At 44.0% G+C, this 25204-nt stretch overlaps 1 protein-coding gene across 1 annotated transcript in view; it reads right to left on the minus strand.

Annotated features, from left to right (window-relative positions):
• Positions 1-5787: 5787 nt before the first annotated feature.
• Positions 5788-25204, minus strand: part of C8H10orf71 (chromosome 8 C10orf71 homolog) — a 163916-nt gene continuing 144499 nt past the window's right edge. The window contains exon 2 of the mRNA XM_069611156.1: positions 5788-15120. Within this exon, the coding sequence (XP_069467257.1) occupies positions 7346-14959 (7614 nt within the window). The 5' untranslated portion in view covers positions 14960-15120 and the 3' untranslated portion in view covers positions 5788-7345. The remainder of the gene's footprint in view (positions 15121-25204) is intronic.

Consider the following 25204-nt stretch of genomic DNA (forward strand, 5'->3'; position numbering starts at 1 on the left):
GTCAGAGGTCACTCCCCCTCCCGTACAGGTGCTGTGAAGTTTTTCCAGAATGGAGCAGTGCACTCTTGCTTGAGGTCTGGGTCAGGGGTCTGATGGTGCACTCTAGGCCTTCACCTTGTGCCGCCAATGACTGAGACAGTGAAATAGAAAGTAGCTCTTGCAGCAGTGCTGAGGTCTGTATGCAGCGAGGAATTGAGGGTAAGGGGGGCGTGAGCTGATGCTGGCTTTTATTAATGCAGTTTCAATGGAGTTGAAAGATAAATCAGAAGAGGGGTCTTCATCTAGGGAGCAGACTCACTCTCACGGTCTGCCACATCACTGGCAAATATTTTTTTATTGAATTATGCACACTTATAAAGGGTGGTAGCTCCTCTTGCACTCTTCCATATACTGATCATAGGTCATAGGCCTCCCTTTTGGATGAAGGAACCACGATGAAGAGTGAAATTTGTAGATTGCTAAAATCAGCTTTTCTACAAAATATTTCATCTCCATTTCTTGCACTGTTCTTTCATCGTAGTAAATTTCCTTGTGGCAAAAGGCGCAATGGAAGGTTTTTCATGTATGCGCATTTGTGAATTCAGGATGCACATCAAAATGCCCAAAAATGCCCCCCTATTTGCGCAAATGTGAAAAGGGAGCGAGAAGGGGCTTCTGAATGTGTGCAAGCCAGAAGAAGGACTTGCAGGTGTTCACCCTTATCTCTCTTATGCCACACATGATGGTCATCAGCCTTGGTAAAAGATTATACGTGATTTTACCAATGGACATTACACGGTGGTACATTTCATCACGGTCAAATCATGATGAATTTTATTTTATTTTGGGGGGTCCCCCCACCAAACCCCCTGATTTTACAGCCTTATAACGTCACCCCAACCCTATCCCGACCTATTTTAACCACTTACCCCACTACCCTTTATATATTTATTTATTGCTTTCGGTGTTATCGTCCACAGTGAAATGTACCACTCTGTAATCTTTTAGATACATTGACTGGGTACCTTGGTAAATGGGTTAATCTTAACACAGGAATGTGTGCTCCAGGTTGTAAGCCAATTGGGCAATTGCAGGGGAGGCGTGGAGGAAGACAACGCCCTCCCTCACAATCAATTACATCTGAATAATTCATGGACCAGCTGGGTATTTCTGGGCCAGCGTAGCTCTGTCATGTGCGACAGACAGCAGGGCGAGGCTGGTGTCCGCATCTTAGAAAACCTCTTCATAGGGCGCTAGACGTGAGCGTCTGCAATCTGGGGAAGTCTTGCGCTTTGATCCTGTACCCGAATCAACAGCAGGATTGAATGGAGGAAATCATCAATGAGCTTAAATACCAGAGTTATGGACAAGCGTGTTGCTGTGGACATGTCCATGTACACACAATTGGCAGCAGATTAAACGAAAGCACACATGTCTGAAAAGAAATCATAGCCGGGGATCTACCTGTTGGAGCACATGTGTTGCTCTGGAACCAATCTAGGAACAAGAGGAAATGGGGCTCATCCATGCGGTTTAATCTATGGGCAAGCTAGTGCATATCCCAAATGCTTTTTTAGTCCTCTGCAAAATGTGCTTTTATTTCCGGCAGTACAAAGAGGGGTTGCCTTTACAACGTCTTGCTCCCTCTTCCTGAATCAGTGGGCCTCGGGTGCCTCGATCCCTATGAGTTCCACTCCTAAGGCCCCCAAAATCACATGATCTGAAGGCTCTACCTTACTAGGTATGAAAAAAGAGTTTTATTGTTTGCTCCAAATAAACTGTGACCTTGTTACTTCCAAATAACCTTACAAAGTTGTCTGTTGTTATTTCATGATGTGATTGTGTTACACTGGCCAAAGGAGGTGGGGGTGACCAATGGGGATCTCCCCGCTATGTCCTAGCTAAACTGGCAGCAATGGAAAGGGCATCTTTCACAACTTTACAGACACCTTTAAAGAATTTGGCAATGGCAGCCTACTTTTCCTCTGGCCATGGCCGTTTCTGCTGCCAGTTAATTGAACAGGGCCACATAGCTCATCAGCTCCTTCATCTCCTGAGTCAACTCCAGCAACTCCCGGGCAGTCACCTGCCCATTATGGTTGGTGTCAAAGACTCACGCTATCACCACGGAAAAGGCATCGAAATCAAAGAGGAGAGAGTCATTCTTCTGGAGCAGGGGGGCAAGTCCAAAGGTCTGCTCTACTGCCTAAATAAGAAACAACAAAAGCCGCATTAGAGATGCCACCAGGGAAAGCTGAAGTAAGAAAAAAGAAGTTGCATTTACCCTAGTTGATGAATGTGTGGTATTTATGTGGATCCCCAATAAACCGCTCTGGTGGAGCCAAGGAAATATTGACTACCTGTGGAGTGGTTTTTGGTCGAACCAGAGGAGGGATGGCTATGGCCACAGTGGACGCAGCAATAGCATCAGCAGCTCCTGCTGGAGGCTTTTCCTCATCCCGAGGCAAAGGGCACACTGTATCCTGCCAATTAACTTACCTTTTCTGATTTTGCACACTTGCTGTGGTCTTTTCAGTACATTTACCAACAATTAACTTCCTGGTCTGAAGCAACTTCTATTGTTTACTGGACAGACACTGTGGGCTCGAAAAACTATTGCAGACCAGATAATTCATGTCTGTGGAGTGAGCCTCGACAGACCTCCCTCGTTGACTTACCTGCCAGGTAGCTGAAACAAACTCAAAGGAAGACCTACCTAAACGCTTAGTGGGGTAGTCAGGTACCCCAATCCTGCTGCACAATGCTGTAAAAGAAGGCCAGCCAGTTAGACTATGATCAATGCAGTGAGGCCCCTCACCCAGTCTCAACAATCCTCCCTAGGTCTTGTTAACAATATGGACGAACCCCCAAAAGGAAAGAAGAAACATGGAAACAGGGTCCAAGAGATATAATGCAAAGTTCAAATGTCCATAGGTCAGACAACTGCCCAAAAGGCAAGAGTGCACAAAAAAAGAAACCGTCCTAAGGACCTACCTGGCAGAAAGAGGTTGCAGGCCAAATAACAAGTCAGGATGCAAGGGCTTTTGGGACAGTACAAAAAAGTGCATGGCCCTAATCCAATGTATTCTAATGGAGGACACTCGAGAATAAAAGAAGGCCAGTACTAGTAGAACCCACAGGCAATTGAGGCAAGTCAGGCTACATCAGGGCTAATGTTATCCAGATGACCTATCCCACCCTAGAGACAATCCAAGTCACAAGCAGAGGAAGATACAGGGCTAAATATGAGGCAGTCCAGGTCAACAATAGGAGATTAGACTGCCTAAGGCAAACAACGAAAGACTGAGCAGAAGCAAAGGTGAGTACAGTAAAAGTCAACATCAGAAAAAGGATGTCAAATACTGAAGTAGAATATCAGACACCCACGAATCACCTGTGAACAGTTTTGAGCAAATTCTGTTTGGATGCAGTGTTCTTTCTTACAACTATAAATGCAGTGCACCGCTCAATAGACCAGGGAGGATCAGCTGTGTGTGCAGCAGGGTGATGCACATATCTTCATGTCCCAAGCCCCCCCTGGAACATGTAGTGAGGTCTCTGAGATATCAGGGAAATCCTGTTTCTGGCATTTGAGGCTGTATATTCTGTCACGTCAAGCCCTGCGAGACAGCGGCATGACAGCAATAAAGTTGTGCGTGAAGGCCCATGTAGCTGCCTGGAACTCATCTAGCATAGCAATACCATTTTTCCTGTGCCCATGAAGTGGCTATACCCCTCGTGGATATTCTTGAACTAGAGGAATAAAGGATCCTGTGCTTGGGTATATCATTTGATAATCATAGACGTCGTCCATTTGCTCAGAGTAACTGATGACAGACTTGCTCCCTGCCTACCACTCCAAAAGTAGCTAGCACGGAGTCCGATTTTGTGGAACATGACACTATCCAGATACGTAAGAAATGTCTGCATACATCTGGTAAATGCAATAGGGCTTCTTCATCAGAAGACAGTGATGGGAAAAATTAAGGAAGTCAAATCGTATGATTGGTGGATTAGCGGGGAGAGACTTTTTGCATGAAGGAGGGGCTCTTTTTCAAGATTCATATATCTGGGAGTTCCCTGAAGGATGGAGGGGCTTCCACCAGTGATCTGAGTTGCCCCAAGCATCGGGAGGATGCTATAACCACCAGGAATGTCATTTTCTAGGACACAAAATCAAGTGGGGCGTCCTCAAGGAGATCAAATTGAAGGATCTGTAGTGACCAGAGCACCAAAGGAAGGTCCAAGGTTAACAAATCACTGCAACTGGTCGCCTGGTGAGGTTAAAGCTGTATAGGAGCTGCACTATATAGGGAAGAATCTGAGAGAGATCGCCCCATAGAATTCCAAAAACTTTGATGGCACCCCAATGGACCATGATTAAGGAAAAAGTCAAACCCAGTTAAAATTCCTCTTATTAGAAAGCCACACTTCAAAAGGTGTTGCCACTCAGGGAACGCAGACATTTCTTCTCAGACCAGGCATGGAAGGATTTCTAATCCCTCATATGCTACTGCAGTGTGTCTGGTCATCGAGACTCTTTATTGGTGACTGCCAATTATCCATGTAGACCGTTTGGTAGTAACCCCCTCTTTGCAACCTCCAAGCCGAAAAGAGGAGGTGAACTAATGACTTCCTTCTTAGAAGTGAGAAGTCAAGCTGGCAGATTTCTAGTGGGGAAATCCATCCTGGGACCTGTGCCATTCTCCTCAACAAAAGAAAACAGGACATTCTGGTCCAGTAGGGCTCTACCATGAGGAGTTGATCACCCTCCCACTCGAACTTTTCTAAGACAGCTTGAATTAAGGGGAAAGAGGGTATTGCACAAAAAGTGCCAGTGTCCCGAGAGCCTTGGAAGCAAGACGACACGAAGCAACACAGGTTCGATCCCTGGGTCCGTGCTTAGAAACCTCTGGGTATTTAAGCACGTTATAAATATGCAACTAAGACAAAAAAAAAAAAACAATTACGCAACTAAAAAACAAACAATTTCTGTAACAGCGCCTCGATGCCCGCAGGCTGTGTGAGCGCTTTAAAATAAAAATGCAAGTGTTGGCTTCAGCCATTGTATTGCTATGCTAAAGGGGCCAGGTGTTCCCGAGCTCTCGAGTGCAACAATTGGGCTTTTGAATTTTGTTGTATTTATTTTTATTTTTATTTGTTGGACATTTATATGCCACCCATATACACGCCACAAGACAAGAAGAGTGGGAGTATGGGATATCATAAGAAAAACAGCAATACGAAAAAGAGTCGCTTACATTGGCCTTGTGACAATCCTACCGTCTTTACTGAGCATTGTTTTTGTCCTAAAGCACCTTGTGTGATTATACAACAACGGGGTGATCTGAGATGTCCACATTATCACCCTTGCCCTAGATGTGTTTGCCCCTTCAGTTAAAGTGATATGATGGTGCATCCCTTCACTTACAGGATTTTTTTTAACTTGCAGGTGGGCGCAAAACAAATCTTACTGCCACCTTTAGGTGGTAAAGCATTTGGGGAGTTCCAATTTGGATTTCATAATCATGCTGTATGTACCGCATGTGGGTACGACACAATTCCACATGAGGTAAATACCTCATAACCTCATAAAAATGGTGTTCTGAAAAAAAGGCATTATTTCAAATAGCACCTGTTTGTACCATCACTGCTTAACTCATGATGACCCCATGGCTGGAGGTGACAGTGGACCCGTGGTTTGCATAGACACTATAACAAAAAGTGATCATTAGGACGAAAAAGAACACACACATTCAAAATAAGCATTTTGCAGTATTTTTGGTTTCAGATAGAAAGACAAATACATTTTATGAAATGTACTTTATTGTCAACACATTTTTGTGTGTGTTTGTAGAACCATATTCACCTTCTTAAAATTCATTCTATGTTTGCATACATGTTTGGCACAGTCGCTCCATTCACAGACCGGGTAAACATGGTTCACAAGGCGGTGTGGGGGTGGACGGCTAAGGTCCGAATGGGGCCGAGGTTATGTATTCTTTTTTAAGATTGATTGTTTGAGCCCATAAGCAGATATTTATTAAATAATCCTTTTTGGCAAACAAAAATATATACAGCATTTTACAAAACAAAATGTGCTATTGTTGGGTCAGGTAAAGAAGCACCCATGCCTAATGCATTCACCAAGCTGCACCGATCTGACCTATGCCTTGACACATGAGTCCTTTCCGCGATGGGCCAATGGCCTAGCGCAAGCCGCACTGATGAACCTACTCGACGGCGGGCCATGACTATATCATGTGTGTCCCTCAGGCTAGGGCTGTCACACTATATGCTGCATGCTACTTCGCTCGTTCTGATTGAACTCCCTGCGTGCAGAGCAGGGAGCGTAGGGTCCGAGATCTCCAGAATGATACCTGGATCCATTGGTTTACTCACTTCATAGGGTTGTGTGCATTCTTCTGGTGCTTTGAATTATAACATTGAGGACCTCTCCCACTGTAACATCGATGAACCCCTCCCACTACTTGATGTCTGAGTTTGAAAATGCAGTATTGTACTCCCTACTTTTTAAAGTACGGGGCATAAGCGGTTACCATTTTACAACATGTGTATTTCCGCTTTAACACACTCTCTGGGCAGAGATCCAAGTAAAACAACATGTCCCTTTACCCTACTAGCCCACCTCAGGCGAGGCAGTAGGACACCAACCTGTGGTGTGAGCAGATGCTGCTAGAATTGCCCTGATCAAGTAGAGTAGAGGTAGGGCTATCAGGGCATAGCCCCGCATGCCATGTATGCCCCCTTTTCTTTGCAGGTGGGGCCATGGAATAAAATGGTCAGCACCCCGTCACCCCTTTCAGAACACTAGCCCTCTAGATCACCAGAGAACTGCCTCCATAGGGCTGATGAGTTGCACTGCGTATGTTTTCAGGGAGCAGAACTACAAACTGATGCCACAGTGAAGAGCCAAACGCTTGTAAGAAAAGAGGCAGAAGAACAGTGTTTGAAAACACATCTTTCATCTTTGAGTTGGATCTCTCCATGCTCCAGTTTTTATCTTGTGTTCCCCTTGCTCTAGGCTAACTCTTTGGAATAGGGGGCTTCTGCCCAGGAGACACCCATCACACCCACTTTCCCGAGAGAACTCTCTTGGGTGAACCTGTCACGGTGCCCGAACCACTGTGTGTCCCATGGATAGTTCCGATTTCTTTTCTTTCCCAAAAAATTGGAAAAGATTTCCCCAAACTACAGCCCTGCAGTCTGGGAGCTTTCTTGTCATACGTATGTGCAAATGTCTAACCTGTATGTGAGTGGGAATATACATTTTCATGTTTTTTTGTAGAAATATGATTTAATTTTAATTAATTTAGAAACAGTTTTTGGACTTTTACTTCAGCTTTTAGGAGATCCCTTCAACAGCAAAGTCATCCAGGTCGCCCATGGAAATGATGTCGTGCCTCCGGGAATCGTACGAGTCAGTATCGATGCTGTAGGGACTAGAGCTGTACGAGTCACAGACTGGCTCAATGTATGGGTGCTTCTCCCCAAAGTCCATTGCTGCCAGATGCCGATTCCAGGGTTCCTCTCTCTTTTCCGTCTTTAATGGCTCCTGCATTAGGGTTGGAGGGCCTGAAAGCTGAGATGAAGACCTAGTGGGAGGCAGTGCACTGACAGCTATGGGTAGGAAGCCCGGATACAGAACATAAGGAGTGTTCAGGACTTCCACGGACGAGGCTTGCGTGAGATTGCCATCAGTAGAAGGGACAGACACTTGAATGTACTTGCCAGTATCAGGGTCATAAAACGTTTTTACTTGGACTTGAACTGGTACATCCACCACAAAGTACTGACCCGAGTCTGGATCTTGTAGGAGTTTCCGTTGAGTGACGGGGTGCTGGGATGTGGAAGTTAGTGACTTGGCGCCTGAATGTCTCAGATTGCATGGGTCGGTGGAAGGGAACTCTAGTTCGTGATGGACCATAGTTGGTAGAGAACTTGTCATTGCTAAATGAGCTGGAGATGGAACCATTGGGGATGGCACCGTCAGGACTATCTCAGAGCCATCAGCATGTGTCTTCTTCTGCTGTACCTCACTCTTCCGCCTCTTACTGGCCAGCCTCTTTGCACGTCTAAGTGCCTTTTCAGTTTTGGGTGGGACAGTCGGCGGTTTAGCTGTCATCTTGTCAATACTGCACAGAAGGTTAGATCTTTCCTTCCCCTCTTTGGTGGACTCGGCTTTCTCCAAAGTCATGTTTTTATGATCTAAGTTGCCTCCATGATCTAGAGGTGCTGTTGCCATGGATGTGTCTGACTCTTCTATTGTGGACTCTTCTGTAAGAATTGGGATTGGATAGCCCACTGAAGGGGACATCACTGTAGCAAACCCTGAGCTTGTTGTGTTTTCTGACACCAAAGAACATGCAATGCTTTCTGAAAATGGGCTTGTTGCAGCAGAGAAGGTAATCTCTTCTGGGTATTCAGCCGAGTCTACAAATTGGGATAATTCCTCAGACCCTGCACTCGCAGGAGAATGAAGGCAGTCCTGAAATTCTGGGCTCACCACAAGGCATCCCCCCATCTCAACATTTACAGGCTTCGGGCTGGGGCTGTTTCTTCTGTCAGACATAGAGTAATCTGCTGAGGGTTCCATCCTGTAGTCTGACTCAGAGCTTTGTGCAGAATAAAACAGAGCATCCTCTGGACTTGTGCAGGACTCAAAGGAAATGCTCCTGGCATGTATGAATGCAGCGTTGTCCCTAACCATTGGTCTTCCTCCCGACTCCTTGCTTTTGCCAGTCCTGCTAAAAAAGTGGCCATCATCAGCATCAACGTCCAGCAATCTGGGCAGCGAATAACTGCGCTTGTCTTGCGTCAGAGAGCGAATAGCCGTTGATTCTGGCTGCGAAAGTTGCTTCATGATCCTTCGAAAGGCGGACCCAAATCCAAAGCCATTGGTTTTAGTGTGAGTTTGTTTTGAAGGCCTTTGCTTTGTGGTCTGATCTGCTGTTTTCTCTGGAATTTTCTGGGTATCGCGAAGCTCTCTTAATCCCAGCCTTTCCTTAGCTACAGTGTCAGGTGATCGCAACCCTCCCTCCCACTGGCAGCTGAGCAAACAGTCTTCTGACATACTTCTTGGCAGTGGAAGCTTCACTGCTTTTGTGACTGACGAGGATTTGCCCCTGTTGTTCTTGATTGTAAAGAGATTGGGTTTGAAGAAGGAAGATCTATGATTCTCTCCTTTACTTGCAGATTTGTTCTCCTGTCTTTCTAGTGAAAGACCTTTGATAATGTTGCTTTCTTCATTCTGCTTCACATGACCATTCTTCCCTTCCCACCCAGGTGCTTTCTGCTGTCTGTCACTCCTCTCTTCTACCCCTGGGCTGGATGTGCTCAAAGAATAGTATTGCAGTTCTTCTTTGCCCACCTCCTTATCTGTCAGAGTGCTTCCACCCTTTCCTTCTGTCGGTCTCTCTCTTTCATCATGTCTTTCTATTGATCCAGGCCTCTGCTCCTCGGACTGGGGCTCATCAAAGTATACATAGGGAGCTTTTGAGGTTGCTGCTCGTCCATTGGCGCTCTCTCCATTGCTTTGGTCTGAAGATGCCCGCTCCTCCTTGTAAGAAGAACCTGCTTTTGGTGAGAGAGGGCTGGAGGGCACCGTTTGGGACACATGTCTCCTTGGTTGCTCTACGCTTCTTTCAGTCACACAGTCCTGCAATTTCCAATGTGGGGACATATGTTCATCAGATCGGTTGGCTTGTGCTTCTCCTTGTGAGCACACACTCTCATTATGGGGAAGATAAAGGGAGGGATTGCTCCTTCCTTCTTGTTGCTGATCAACCTGGACTAGTTCTTCATCATGCTCGGCCCTTTCCTTCATGGGATCTTTGTCTGCAAGCGTAACCTCTGCCTTTGGGCGTTCATCAGTCTGAGAGATGATGTTCTCTTGAACAGTTTGTGGAGAACTTAATGTGAGGTAATTATCTGCCAAGTGCCCATTTAATTCAACTTTATTCTGCCTTTCAAAGGTTCTAAAATTATGTACATCGAGCACATGCGAGGGATTCTCCTTCCTGGCAGGCGCTTGACTACTTTCATCCTGCAAAGGAAAAATGCCACTCTGGGAATTTTCCTTCTCCATCATAGTTTGTTCTGACTCCTGATCCTCTACCACACTCTCTGTGTGTTCATTCTCCTTCCTCTGGCTGTCTATCTCCTCCTTTGTCTTCTGCTTGGTTTCGCTCTCATCCTTCTGAATTATTTCCTCACCGATAAGCTGACGCTTTATACTTTCTCTTTCAATTCTCCCTAGCTTCTTTGTACCTGTGTTATTCTCAACCTCAGTTCTATTCTTCTCCAGATTCTCATTTTTCATATTCAGCCTCTCAAGATTATTCAACATTATCTTCTCTAGCTTAGGATCTTCACGCTCAATATTCTCTCTCTGAATATTCTCTCCCCCAGGCTTATCGTTTTCAGTGGTCTCCCGCTCTTGCTTCTTCAACCGCTCCTTTTTCAGCTTCCCCATCCTTTCCTTCTCAAGCCTTGCATTTTCGATATTCTCCCTCTCAATCCTCTCTTTCTCACTCTCAACGTTTTCCTTGTCTTTCTTCTCCATCTCCATCCCCTCCTTCTCATCCATATCCCTCTCATTTGTTTCCCTTTCATTCTTCTCTATGTTCTCCCTCTCCAGTTTCTGCCTCTCATTCTTCTCCTTCTCACTCTGCTTCATCCTCTCCCTCTCCAGCTTCTCTTTCTCCATTTTTACTTTCTCAATTTCCTCCCATGCAATTTTTGCCATACTCTCTCTCTCCAGTTTCTCCATCTCCAGTTTCTCCCTTTCCAGCCTCTCATTTTCATTTCTCTCTTTCTCAATTTTCTCCATCTTTTCTCTTGCTAGTTCTTCCCTCTCAAGCCTTTCCTTCTCCTTTTTTACCATCCTCTCCCTTTCTTGCTTCTCTTTCTCAATTTTCTTCTTCTCAACCTCATCCCTTTTAATTGTCTCGATATTCCCCCTTTCCAGTTGCTCTGTCTCCAATTTCTCTCCCTCCATCACCACAATCTTCTCATTCTCAAGTTGCTGCATCTTTTCCCTTGCGAGTTCTTCCCTCTCAAACCTTTCTTTCTCAATCTTCTCCATCTCTATCTTTTTAATTGTCTCTCTTTCCAGCTCATCGTTCTCCATTTTCTTTTTCTCAATCTCCTCCTTCTCAATGTTTTCCAAAAATTCTCTCTGCAGTTTCTCCTCCAGTTTTTTCCTTTCCTGCTTCTCCATTTCCTTTCTCTCCTTCGCAATCTTTTCTCTTTCCAGCTTTTCATGCTCCAACCTCTCCCGTTCCAATATTTCCCTCCCCAACCTCTCTCTCTCCAATTTGTCCCTCTCCAACCTCTCCCTCTCCAGTGTTTCCCTCTTCAACCTCTGGCTCTCCAGTGTTTTCCTCTCCAACCTCTCATTCTCAATCTTCTCCTTCTCAATCTTTTCTTTCCTCATTTTGTCCCTCATTTCTCTCTCTCTTTCCTGCCTCTCTATATTCTCCCCCTCAATCTTTTCCCTTATAATCCTCTCCCTCTCCAGCTTTTCCAGCTTCTTTTTCTGAATCTTCTCTCTCTCGTTATTCTCCAACTCAAACTTCATCCTTTCAAGCTTCTCCCTTTCCATCCTTTCTCTCTCCTGTTTGTCCCTCTCCAGCTTTTCCCTCTCTTGCTTCTCTCTTTCCAGCTGTTCACTCTCTAGCTTCTTCATCTCTAGTCTCTCCAGTTTATCCCGCTGTAGCCTCTCCCTCTCTAGCTTCTTTCTCTCTGACTCCTCCCTCTTCAGTCTTTCCTTCTCTAGTTTGTCATGTTCCAGTTTCTCTCTTTCCTGCTTCTCCACCTCCAGATTATCCTTCCCTTGTATCTCCATCACTTGCTTCTCCCCCCGCATTGCCTCTTTCCATTGATTGTCCCTTTCCAAGGTCTCACACTTGATTGCTTTTGGAACATTTTCAGTCTCCTTCTTTCTCTTTTCTATTCTTCCTTTGTCCATCTTTCCATGGTTACCCCTTTCTTTTTCCAACCTCCCATTCTCCCGTTGACTGATTTGCTCATCTGTATTTTTTAAGAGAGGAGAAGTACTGTAAGTGCTCTTAACACGTTTGCGAACATCCTTAATATTAAATAGCAAACTTGAAGCCTTAGATCTATAATTATCCCTAGAAATGATGTCAGCAGATGCCTTTGCTTCATGCTCTCTTCCTCCAGGTATATCAACTGGTGGGGGACTTATAAGTTCAAGGTCATCATCTATTGCTTCTGTGATATGTTTTCTTCGTATAATGGGTGTCAGAAGCTTTGTGATACTGAACGAGGGACTTGCAGTTCGTGCAGGGCCTTCTTGTTTTGTCACTTGTACAGTTTCTGTAGCTGTTGCTGGCCTGCGAGGCACAAACTGGTTTCCTCGTGCTTTAGCATTTTCGTTTAAATTTTCTTGCTGTATTCTCATTTTAACCTTTCCGCGTCGCCATGGTGGGCACACATTTCCAAGTTCATGTTTTTCATCTGTACTTAAAATGCATACATCTTCATGAGATTCAGAGGATGGCGAACTTGAACCCATTACAATAATATTGTCTTGTTTTTTTATTAGGGAACCATTTCTATGCGTTGACAATGAAACATCCTCCTTCGGGGTATCGCCTTCTTGCTTAAAGATTGCTTTTAGTGGCTTCACCTTGTGCGATTCTAATGCCACATTTGGTGTTGATGGAACCCCGCTGCGGTCATCCGTTCTATGATTTGTATCTGTAGTATTACTGACACACGGTGCTTGTAGTGGAGAGCTTGTATCTACCAGGACCTCCTCATTCTGAGTGGTCTCTGTTTTCCTTTCACTCTCTGGTACTGATAGCACGCAGACATCCATGGGCGTGCTCATCTTCTGACTTGACATGACGCTCTGCTTGGCTTGCGATATGGATGCCCGAGTTCCTGTCCCGGCTAGGAGAACCGTTTCCTGCTTTGGGAATAACGTTCTTCTGCTCTTTGGTGACAATGATGATGCTGTCTCCATCAAGATCTCCCTCTCTTGACCTGTGGCCAAGGCACGACGTCTAACTGGAGCTAATAATGGGGATGATGGTGCACCTGCTGCTTCCCACTTCTTTACCGTCTTTGTACTGGAACATGAGGACAATCCACCTGATGAAGATGACTTCATACAGACCCCTTTTTTATAGTTTGTAATACGATCTATATTTTTATTTGACATGGAAACGTCTTCGATTGGAGATACATGTTCTTGATTGATCACATTACTTGTTAACACAACCTGTGAAGATGAAGAGGTCCCCACGTGAAGTTCTTTCTCCTGGTTGCTAGACATGACCCTGTGACTTGGTGAATATGAAACCAGTAAGGATGGACGTGCCGCTGAAAGTAGCTCTTTTTCCTGACCCTTAGCTACAAGCCTGTGGCTTGGGTCATATGGCACTGGCAAGAATGGTGGTGTTTCTACCGTGCAATCCTGCACCAAACCCTTACCTATATTCCTTTGGTTCGAGGGCAAACATGGATCTTCCATTAGGATATCTTTCTCCCAGGTGTTGGCCATCGTCCTGTGGTTTGTTGTTGATGACGTTTTTAGGGGGGTAGAAGAGTCTATCAGGAGTTCCTTTTCCTGGTCATTGGTCACAGCCATGTTACTTGATGCGGTTGACATTGGCAATGCTGGAGGAGCTATTGCCAGGATATCCCTTTCCTTGATCTTAACCTTGAAGGATGGCAGAGCTTCTACCTTGAAATCATTCTCTGGGCTCCTGGCTATAGCAATGTGGCTTGATGTGGAAGACAATGGTAACAATGGCAGAGCCTCTATAGGAAGCTTCTTCACCTGTTTCTTAACCATTGTATTGTGGTTTGATATTAGTGATGATGATTTGGATGATGCTGGTGACAGTGCCTCAGCGCACACCTCATTTTCATGGACAATGCTCAAGGCCTTTGGTCTGTGCAGTGATGCTAAGGAAAGTGATGATAAATTGCTCTCTAGTATGTGGTCTTGGCTTCGTTCTTTTATGCTTTTACTGTGTGAGTCTTCATAAACAGATGTATGGATGGGTTTTAAAGGTTGGCAAACATCACACTCTTGGATAACCACTGTTTCAGCAGTCCATTCCGTACAGTCTAGCTTCTCAAACCTATTCTTGTGGTGATCGCTCCATGACTTAAACGCACTGTGCTCACTGTGTAGAAAGCTGATTTTGTTTGTTGGTTCTTTCCCCTCATCAGACTGATTTTTCATAGACTTTTTAGTGCCGCTATGGTGAGCTGGCCTTGGCATTTGAGAAGTTGACACCTCTGAAGGGCTGAAACTGTTTTGAGGTGGATGGACCCAGTTTTTGCTGATTCGCCTCTTTTGGGCATCATATTTCTCATCTAACCAATAGTTATCCTGACAGGCATCCGAGAACTCAGACACCCCAGTGTGTGTGTTCAGAGCTGAAGAGTCTTCTCGGCCACCAATAGGATGTCCTTTACTTTTTTGGAAACTTTTTGTATGAGGCCGTTGAGTCCCAGGAGTTGATATCAAAGGACACTCATTTTCAATGTTGTCAAAAGTCTTAATTAAGGAGGATACTTTAGATCTCTGGCTGTGCTTCCTCAGATCAGGCACACAGAATTCCACAACACTTGGTTTATTCTTTATACCTTTCCATTCCTCCTTAAGACATTTTGGCAGCTGCTGGAATGTGGAAGTCCATTTGGCTTGTTCGTTGGCCCGCATGGATAAACTGTTGAGGAAATTGCTTCTGCTGTTGGTGTAGTTCAATGAGACCTGGTTAAATTTGGTGAACTGCTGGGCTTTGTTTGGGGAGCATATATGCTGTAATCCATTCAGGGCCTCCTCCTCACCCACACAGAGACTCCGAAAAGCCCGGTCTGTCAGACAGCTGACCTCATGGTCTGTATCATCCATGATAGAACCACTGCTGGAGGAGTCCCCCAAGTTATCCCTGTGCTTCTTGTGTCTCGGCATTTTCAACTTGCAAGATGTGAAAACGTTCCTGAAGAAGTCCCGTGCCAATTACAGAGTCAGTTGTTGTGCTTCCTACTGCTTTGGATATCTAATCTTCTCCCTCTCCTGGTAACTTCTTCATTATTTGATTTTGGTCTGGATCAGAGAATGGCTCCCGGTTTCTAGAAGAAAACCATAACATAATTAAAATAGTCATACCTTAGTTCATTGTATTGAAATTCAAATTAAAAACTATATGCAAAAGGATTACAAGAATGTTTAAAAGCATGCTACGTTGTAATACACCCGGCCAGCCCATCCCCACTGCCCAACCTGATGCTTCTGGTTTTGGATTCCTTAATTATTAAAATAAAAGCATGGTAACTCACAACGTCTATGTTTTAAAAGAAATGTAATCATGTTGATGGTTGGCTTGCGTGTCTTCTCAATCTTTAACAGTTTTAATGATGAAACTAGATCATCATGCAACTTTTTATCTTGCAGGCATCAAAAAGTACCAGAAATGGTAATGTGTACTGACTAGAGTAGTTGCTTCTGCATAATCTGTTGCCGTTCCAGAAATCTAGGGCAATGTAAACCAAATACATCAGTTATCGTCTCAATTTATTAATTTCACAGAGTCTTGGATCGTTCAAAAGGTCAGAAATTTATATTGTCCCTCTTCTGGAAGATGGCATCTTTAAAATGTTTTGTTGCCTGCTCACATGGCTACCATAAGCCTTTATGCATGGGTAAAATCTTAGATGTCAATGAATCAATCATCAATGGGTGTTTTGGGAATAAAATAGCCATGCAGAAAAATAGTGTTAAAAGAAATGATTTTCAAAAGCATGACTTAGTGATAACTAACTAACCTTTTAATTACATAAAAATCTGCTGCTCTCTGTACTAAAAGTAAAAAGGAAATCAGAGATCTTTAAAGAGAAGGTGGCCATGAATGGGAGTGGTGTTAAAGCTTAACCAGAATTTATAATCATTGTCATTCTTTCAAGTGCTTCAATGCTTTAATTCTTTATAAGAGATACTTTATACTGCCAACATCTCATTTATCAAAATTTACCAAAATTGGTATTTACTGTCTGCTATCTTACAAACAATTTTTAGGATCAATTTAAACCATATTTAAACAACAAAATAATGATTTGTTACAAAATTATGTTATTACTCATATTACAAGAGTGCTATACAAATTTAACATAGATTGAGCACCATTCCTATTGATCCAGTTTGTGTGAAGGTGTTATAATCACAACAAACATGCTGTCCTTTTTTCCATGCTCCACATATTACCCTCTTTGTCTTTTACTGTGCTCATATTTAAAGATGGTTTACGACAAATAATTATGTTTGTATTCTTTGCATTCTGTTATAGACTAATCAATGCTAAATCATTATGCCTCTAAATCTTGTATAACAGCATTAAAATCTAAAATGTGAAACCGTTTCTGTAATTGTTTCTTTAAATCTTGAAGACCTGGACAAATTGACATTGTTTTGTCATCACAAGGTTTTTCCTGGTAATTGAACTATATTCAATCAGAGCCCAATATTTAATGATTCGTTCTCAGGGGATCAAGGAAGACATCTATAATCCATGAGCTCTTGATCTCAAGATACACAAAGTTGAGTATTTCCAAAGAGCAGCATCCATTACAACCTGTGATACAACCCAATAACATATCTTCAGTTGTAACATCAAGATCTAATTTATCAATTATACATTTCAGTATTCTGGTGGGCCTCTTTGTTATTGTATTTTCTGAACATATTTAATTCATTTTATGAAAAGAACTCTCCTGCTTCCAGGCAGATCTTTTAATACCCACCTTACGGTGTAGACAAGCCAAGTGTAAATGGAGGGTCAACTACTCTGCTGAGACTAAATGCACCTTTCGTCGTGCTCATACTGTTTACCCAAGCTGGTCATCGAGGATAAGAAAGCTTTCTTTGCCTCCAAGGTCGAGGGTGCCTGTAACCAGCCTAGGGATCTATTTCAGTTTGTCCAATCGCTCTCTACTCCCGCAATGTTCAGCTATCAGCCTACCCCGTCTCAAGCTCATTGATTCCCTCTCTGCCTTCTTTGTATCTAAGATCCCCTCTGTTCGTTTTAATATTAATACTGGAGCTACACCTCCGTCGGTTGCATTTGGCTCCACTGAGCCCCCCCCGGCTCGGGGGTGCTGGTCGTCATTTCCCACCTTTTGGGAATCTGACATTTTGGCAGCTATCCAACGTTTGAAACCTGCCTGCCCGACTGATGCCATTCCCCTGGCCCTGTTGAAGGAAAACTCACAGTCCATTATTTTGCATATTACTACTGCAATAAATGCTTCGTTCACGGATGGAGTGATCCCCTCTACACTTAGATCCTGAGATACTGGCCAATTACTGACCTATATCACTGCTTCCCTTCCTCATGAAATTGCTGGAAGCCTTGGTCTCTCCCTTACTGTCTACATTTCTTGAATCTTCCTCTTATTTTGATTCTTTTCAATCAGGTTTTTAGAGCCGGGCAGGGGCACTGAATCTGTCCTTAACTCAGTGCTGGACGACCTGGCTCACCTGGTGGATTAGGGGGTGTCGGCACGGTTGTTGTATTAGATCTGTCTGCTGAGTTCGACACAGTTGACCATCCCACACTGATCTCAATGCTGTCCTCGGCCGGGCTGTCTGATAAAGTTCTTGACTTGTTCGTATCCTACCTTGCCGACCGCTCACAATCTGTTTCTCTTCCTACTTTTCACTCAAGTCCAGTCCCACTCCCCTGAGGTGAGCCACAGGGATCTGCTCTCTCCCCTATCTTGTTCAATCTCTAAGTTAGGCACCTTTAGACCCTCATTCTGCACCATGGCTTCCGTCATCATTCTTACGCTGATGACACAAAAACCTTGGTTTGCCTTGACTTAAATCAAGCTGAGACAGCCACTCGGTTTAGGTGTTGTCTTCAGGAGGCTGGGGAATGGATGACATCCAATTGGTTGAAACTTAACAGCAGTAAGACCAAGGTGTTGGTGGTAGGTACCATCGCTCCCCTTCTTTACTGGACTAATGACTGCTGGCCCCCCGTACTTGGCCCCCTTCCCGTACCTGTGCTATCTGTGAAGAATCTGGGGGTGATTATCTCTTCCTCTCTTACCATGGATGGCCAGGTCGCGGCAGTATGCAAAAGCGGCCATTTTAAACTTTGCATACTTAGGAAAGTCTTTCCTTTTGTGCCTGAAAAATGCCGGTCTCCGGTGGTAGCCGCGCTTCTCATGAGTGGCTTAGACTACTGCAACTCATTGTACTTAGCTCAGCCACGCTATCTGGATAACCGCCTTCAGCTGCTGCAGAATGCTGCTGCTACAGCTGTCCTTCGGCCCTCTTTTGGCACCCACATGACCCCTTTACTGTGGCAGCTCCATTGGCTTTCGGTAGAAAAGCGGATCTTGTTTAAATCTTTGTGTATGGTACACCAGGCATTCAACGGCGTGGGACCTGAATACATTCAGGACAAATTCCTGCACTACATTCCCACTCGATGTCTCTGCTCACAATCCGCATTTCTTGTTGTGGTACCCCGTTTCAGATTTATGCGCACAGGTGGTCATGCCCTCTCAGTTGCCTCCGCTAAGGCTTGGAACGCTCTCCCCATGCTGCTGTGCAAGACCACGGATCACCTCGTCTTTCGTCGCCTACCAAAGACATCTATATTCTAAGTCCTGGCGGTTAGGTTTTTGATATATTGAAATATTGAACTAATAATATTTAAAAAAACAAAAAAAAACGAATTAGAGTGAATATTTATTTTGTGTAGTACTCCGTTTTGAGCCCCACTTTTTCTTTTTTTTTTACAGAGGGTCTGAAATGAGGCTAGGATATCTTTATTATGCTAAACTTTTTGATTATAACCTCCAGAAGCAGGGGTGAGTTTACATCTTGTCTTTGAAGTCATTTTCCTCTATTACTATTTGAGAAGGTATGTGTGTTTATGAGTATTTTCTCTCTTTGTAGAAGATCATCCCCTTCCATTATCACACACATTTATTAAGTACATTATTCTGTACCTAGAAACTTTATTTATCCCCTCATTGCATGTGTTGTGCTTTATAGTAATTTTGTTGTTTTCTGCAATTCATCTAGAATTGCCATTGTCAATGCAGTCTGGACACTTGCCATGAAGCAGAAGGATTTATCACAGCCACCATTGGTCCTGATGAAGGTGTACTATAATATTGTGATGCGATTAAACGTTTGATAAGTCCACCAAATGATGATTGTCATACTATGCGCTGGATATGTTCATATGATGATAGTTAGATTATGGGTTGTATGTAAGAACTAGTTTGATTGCTGGACAGATAGCTTACACCTACTGACACACGAGTTTTGTTATTGTGGATATTCTTTGTCCTTAACATGTCTATTTGTTTTTGGAGTTACTGACTTTCTGCAAACTGCCAGCCACCTATTATCATTTAGTCTATTAAACTGTATATCATTTATACAAATGAAGGTCTGGAAGCCCCTCTACCAAGAACGAACACGGCCAAATGACCTGTTCTTTGGTGAGGTGCCCACTCGGGAAGGTCTGCAAAGACGTTTTAGCTCACTGTACCTTTCACAGAGGAGAAATATTAATTTGCATATCAGTCTGCATATATGTATGTAATGTATGAGTGGTATTTTATATGAGATTTGTTGAAATTGTCAATTGCTGATTAAATTACTCAAATGATGAATTTAATTGTTTGTTCTTATGAGGAGGTCGGGGGTGATTTGTTTTTGTTATTGAAAGAGCATTGTTTTGTATTTTCTAGGTTTATAGCCCCATCTCTCTTTTCTCTTTTTCTTTGGTTAGGTACTTGGAGGACACATTTTTGGCAGAGCAAGACAAGGTGGAAGGAGGGAAAAAGAAAGGAGGTTGTGGAGAACATCGGGAGATCGTTCAATGTGACGTTAGAGAGGGGGCAGATGAGGTTGGAAGGATTTTGAGGAGGAGGGAAATAGGGTGGGTTGTAGGGAGACAGTAGGAGGACGTTAGAGGAGATAAAAGAGAGACAACCCTCAGGAGGCAGTCAGAGAGGTGAGTGGGAAGTATGCAGATATGAGCATTTGGCGAAGTGGTGAGAAGTTACCAGAGGAGAGAGAGGATTGAGGACAAGAGGTGCAGGAGAGGACTCTTTAGCCATGAGAGCATTGTGACCTGTGGAGGAGGGGAATTGGGAGCAGAGTCAGGACCCTAATCGTGAAGTCCTGCTTAATTTCATGAACTGGGCCCATAAATGTACATATCCCTAATAAACCTTTGGATAAGCATAACATTTGTGTCAGCTTTGTGTTGATCCTACTCAGCTTTGTGACACTCCCCACAGACTGTTAGCTAAATTACTGAGATAGCAGTCATAGCAGCTCGGCATTTATGGTTAACATGGACTCCCCATATGAAGAGCAATTTTGGGAGGCTTAAATCTTTTGTGCCATTCCACTTATCTTGATGAAACATTCAAAAGAATAAAGAATGTATTCTGAAATTCTGTGGAAAGTTTGTGCATCATCATCAAGGGGGGACTAAGTTATAACAAGGGCCCCAAAACAAAAACATTTTTTTCAAAGAAGTCAAGGTTTGCTTTCCCCTACATCCTGAACCACTGGACAGATTTGTGCTAAACATTTGCAAGGAGTGGCATCTGTTACCAAAAGTAAACTTTTGAAAATGTGGTACAAATCTATCAGTGTAATTTTTGTTAATCTGTCCAAAAGTGGGCAAAAAACAATTAGTGATCGTTGATTTGCCCAGTCCAGTCCACAGATCCATATATCACGTTTGGCCACCTCAATCACTACCTGAGTTCGGGTACGTGGGCCATTTACCATGTAGGTCCATACTCAGGTTTGCAGCCTTAGCAATAGACAACCAGATTGGCTCTGGAAAGAGAGTTATTCTGGTTGGTTTGCCAGTGGACTTAACTTTTGACAGGGCTGCCATTGTAGCCTGCAGAATTTTTGGGTGGGGTCAGGTGGAAGCCTGCATTGAAAACCTTCTGTAAAGAGCGATATTGTAGCCCTCTTGGGATTTCTCAATCCCTAGGGAGGGCAAAGGGAGACACTGAAATATGTACAATACTCTTAGCTTTAAAACAAACAGAGGTTTGTCGAGCATGGTCTGTGGGCCACAGGATATATACGCGGGCCACTGGTAGCTTGCTGGCTACCGCCACGTCTGTAAGCAACATTCATTTCTCAGCCTGAGAGATGGAGCATGGGCCTATGGACCACCAGATGCCTGCAAACCCACCAGATACAGACTGACAATCGGGTCAATGTAGTCAAAGGGGTCTCGCTGTATGCCAGGTTCTTTGACAATTTCCTATGGCTGGATAGGGCCTGCCCTTACCCACTAGGCCCATTGGCAGTCTCAGCAGGTCCTGGGAAAATGCTTAAGGCCCTGACCCGATCAAAGTGGACACTCGATTTTGTTGTTCAAACTGGACATATGGCTACAAAGTCTATGGGCCTCATTACGAGTTGGGAGGCAGCCATGGAGCTATTAGCTCCATGGCTGCCTCCAAACCGGGCTCCATTATCGGGTTCCTGCAATGAGGAATAACCGGGTCATTCCGACATAGGAGGATCCGGTAATTCCTCCTTGCAGGAACCACTCCCCATTCCCATTTGAGGCCCCATAGGGCTCAATGGGAATGGGGATGGAGGTAACAACGGGCACATTACAAGTGTCCCGTTGTTACCTCCCTCTTCCCCTTGCGGGACCCGGAAAAGACATCTGGTTTTACCAGACTTCTGGTCCGGGTTCCGCATAGGGAACCTCGTAATCCGCGCTCCCGGAATGAAGGGGGCCGGTCCCGTACCGACCCCCTTCATTCCGGGAGCGCAAGGGTCGTAATGAGGCCCTATGTATCCAATGATGTTTATGTAGGGTAGCAGCTGTAGAGCATATGTTCCATTTACTTCACATGAAACCCAGTGGCTATGCCCAGTTTGTCCTTGGACCAGGGCAATGTCTTTGGCCCTGCCCCCAACACGTGCTAGCCATCAGATAAACCCACTCGACAATGCGTGTGGACACTGTGGATATGTTAGGGACCATTGCCGAATTCTGATGTCTTTTGCCTAGTTCTGACGCTTTAAACTCACTACTGATGTTTACAGTCTAGTTATGCTAATTGCCAAACTTTGATGGTTCGCTGACCAATTTCAATGATGTACTGCTCAACTGTGATAGTGTAGTGCTCATTTTATATCTATCGCATGCACCTTCATGCAGCTTCTTTTTCTGTGCATGAAAGCTCCTAAACTGCTTACATGAAATTAATCATCAATAGAGCTAGCGATAGGGAGTCTGCCATCAAAGGGAAAACTAGAGCCAATGCTTCTCCAAAAAGTAATGCTTCCTATGACCAGGTCAACACTATGGACTGTGCATTCACTGCCCTTAGTTTTGAAATCTGCTTCATACAATTTAACAATGTATGAAGTGGGCTTTTCTGAAACTTGCAATCCAGGTTTTGTTGCTGCCTGTGTCTCTTTTATGAGGTCTTATGCCTCTGACCTGCTTGCTGCAGGATTCTTAGACTTCCTGGGTTTGATGACGTGATTGGGTGATCCAGACAGGCAGGTTATCCAACAAGGCTCTATTGTGCTTTGGTTCAGTCTTGCTAACCTCTAGCGCTGGTTTCCCAAAGTGGACTACTTTTAGACAGCTTAAACAGGTCTTATTTTTACAATAATGTCAGTTGCACGTGTTGACCGGAGCTACTTAGTCTAAGCTTGGGGCAGCAGTCTACATTTCCTTTGGTCTATAACCACATATTTAGGCAAGTAGACGAATGCTCTGGGATAAAGATGGCAGTGCCGTAGCTGTCCATGCTGGTACATGATGAGCACCTCATCAGAACTATCCCTGGATGGACCTTGCTCTGAAATACTATTAGAAGTTCTTTGATGTTGGGAGTACGGGATATGGCCCCAGTGCTTATCGCAAATTAAGAGGTGGGAAGGTGCTCAGTGGCTCAATAACATTTATGTATCGAATCAAACGTGAATTTACTGAACCCTCAGGACCACTGCATCCTAATCAAAGCACACACACACAAACACACATTGGATTGTTGCACAAAGAGGAATGAGAATTTCCAAATGGAGAACTACTACTGATATTTTGCTATCTCCATGAACTCCGCTTGGGGAAAACCAGCCTGACTGTGGGGTCTTCCTTGGGTTTTAATTTAGTTGGTGGGCTATAGGCAGGATCCCCCTGGTACAGATGCCAGGTTGTTTCTAAACAACCTTAGACTACCACCAACTAGGCAGTCTTTGTACAGTGAGTACATTGAGATACCTGAAATATAGCATGGACCTCAGGGCGACTGGGTTGCCAGCAGGCCTACCTGATGTAGTGAATGCATATCCTGAGGGAGCACAGGGAAACATACTATGAAGGGGAAAAGCTGGGAACCAGATGAACAACCAAATGGAAAATTGAAACATTACAGAGACCATGCACGCTGCTGACAAATTAGGGCTTTCGATCTCTGAATGCCCACTGCTGATTCCCTCTCTAACTGTGCATGCATTGCATCCCAAACAGATGCTGCGGTGTCCTGGGCCAGATCGGGCACATTTCTGGGCCATGGGTTAGTTGGAATGCCAAGTGTGCAATCTGCTTTTCTACTTTTGCAAGCAGCGTACCCTCTCTTTTGGTTCAGAGCTTGACAGACCATCTATTAATTTGTCATCTAAAACATGGGCCGATAGAATATATGCACCCCTCTCCTCACTTCTTGATCTCTTCCTTGCATCGTTATGGTTTTACGTGGTTACTTGGAAAGTTTATTGAAAGTCTACAATTTGGTCGAATCAGTTTGATTGACATATTGTTGACCTGATACTTTTTTTTGTTATGGTGGTCCCATGGGGGGCTAGAAAGAAAGAATAAGGTGGTATCACCTTATTTAAGACTGGTGCTCGCAGTTGGCCCTTGTCAGGGCTGCACAGGTAGATAGGATACTTTTCAAAGTATTTTTCTTTTTCAAAAATTCACATAGTCAGTAGAAAATTCACGAGGTGTAGCGGGAATAGGAATGTAGTGATGTTCTATTGGCCGCTTTAGTTTGGTTTGCAACGTTCGCCGAGCTTAAGTGCGCGTTTTCAGGTTGGTGTGAATTCCTCTGTGCTGTTGTGCTGGGTTGTGTGTTGTTCACCTGTTGTTGCAATGTGGTGAATTATGTGTGGATTGCTGTGCAGAGAAGTGGTTGTGTGAGTTTCAGCATGAGGAGTGTATGGGGAAAGTTGAGGTTTTAGAGTTTGGTTAGCGTGGTCGCCACCCAGGTAGCTCTGGGAAGAGGTGGTGAATGAAAGGAGCAGCAGGTCTGTGATGCCTGTGATAATTAACAGGCGTTCCTTGAAGGCTGTTTTTGGAAAATAGTACAGATTGTAAGGATATTTGGCGTGTTACAGCACAGAGTACAGCACTACTGCACAGGTAGCAATTTTTTTTTGTTGCAGCACCACCACAAGGGTGCGGTGCATTGCTATATGTGTTACCAGATTAACAAGGAAAGACAGGCTATTCAGTCAAAAACGATTTTAACATATAAGATGCAAATCTATTTTTACAGTTAAAAGCACACGTGCACATTCAAAAATGCACACTATTTTTCACCTGAAATGCCTATGGTGCGAGAGATACATTTGAAAATAATAACTAACATTACTTATAACTAACCTGACTAATGAAACTAAAGTTAACATAATCCACTAATAAAAATGTGTCTCCACTGCAGAATTAGGCCTATTCTGAAAGTGAACTTTTAAACGCACATCCATTTTTTTTTTCTCTGCTGCCCTGTCCACATAATTACAGGAAGCAAAAGAGCTCGAAAGAACAGGAAATCAGTTGGTTACAAAGTATTACTATAAAAATGAGCCATTGTGTAGAGAAGGAGGAGATGGCATGATTGATTCTGATTGGAGCAGCGTCATAGCAAGTATCATGCTAGAGGGAGTGATCAGAGTTTTGCTGGGGGGAGTTTGAGGAGAGAGAAAGTCAGTCAAGATTTGGCAGAGCTGGGAGAAAGACCTTTTTCCTGGTTGGAGCATTCCTATCTGCAAAAGCTGAGAATTCCAGGCAATGACCCCGGTTTGAGAAGGAAAGGCGCTCCTTTTCACTGGGGTTAATCTTCAAGGGAGCCACATTCAGAAAGAGAACAGCTGAAGAAAACTCTGAACAGCTAAGGTAATTACATA

This window comes from Ambystoma mexicanum, chromosome 8, assembly GCF_040938575.1.
Source record: "Ambystoma mexicanum isolate Mex_15411 chromosome 8, UKY_AmexF1_1, whole genome shotgun sequence".
NCBI lineage: Eukaryota > Metazoa > Chordata > Amphibia > Caudata > Ambystomatidae > Ambystoma > Ambystoma mexicanum.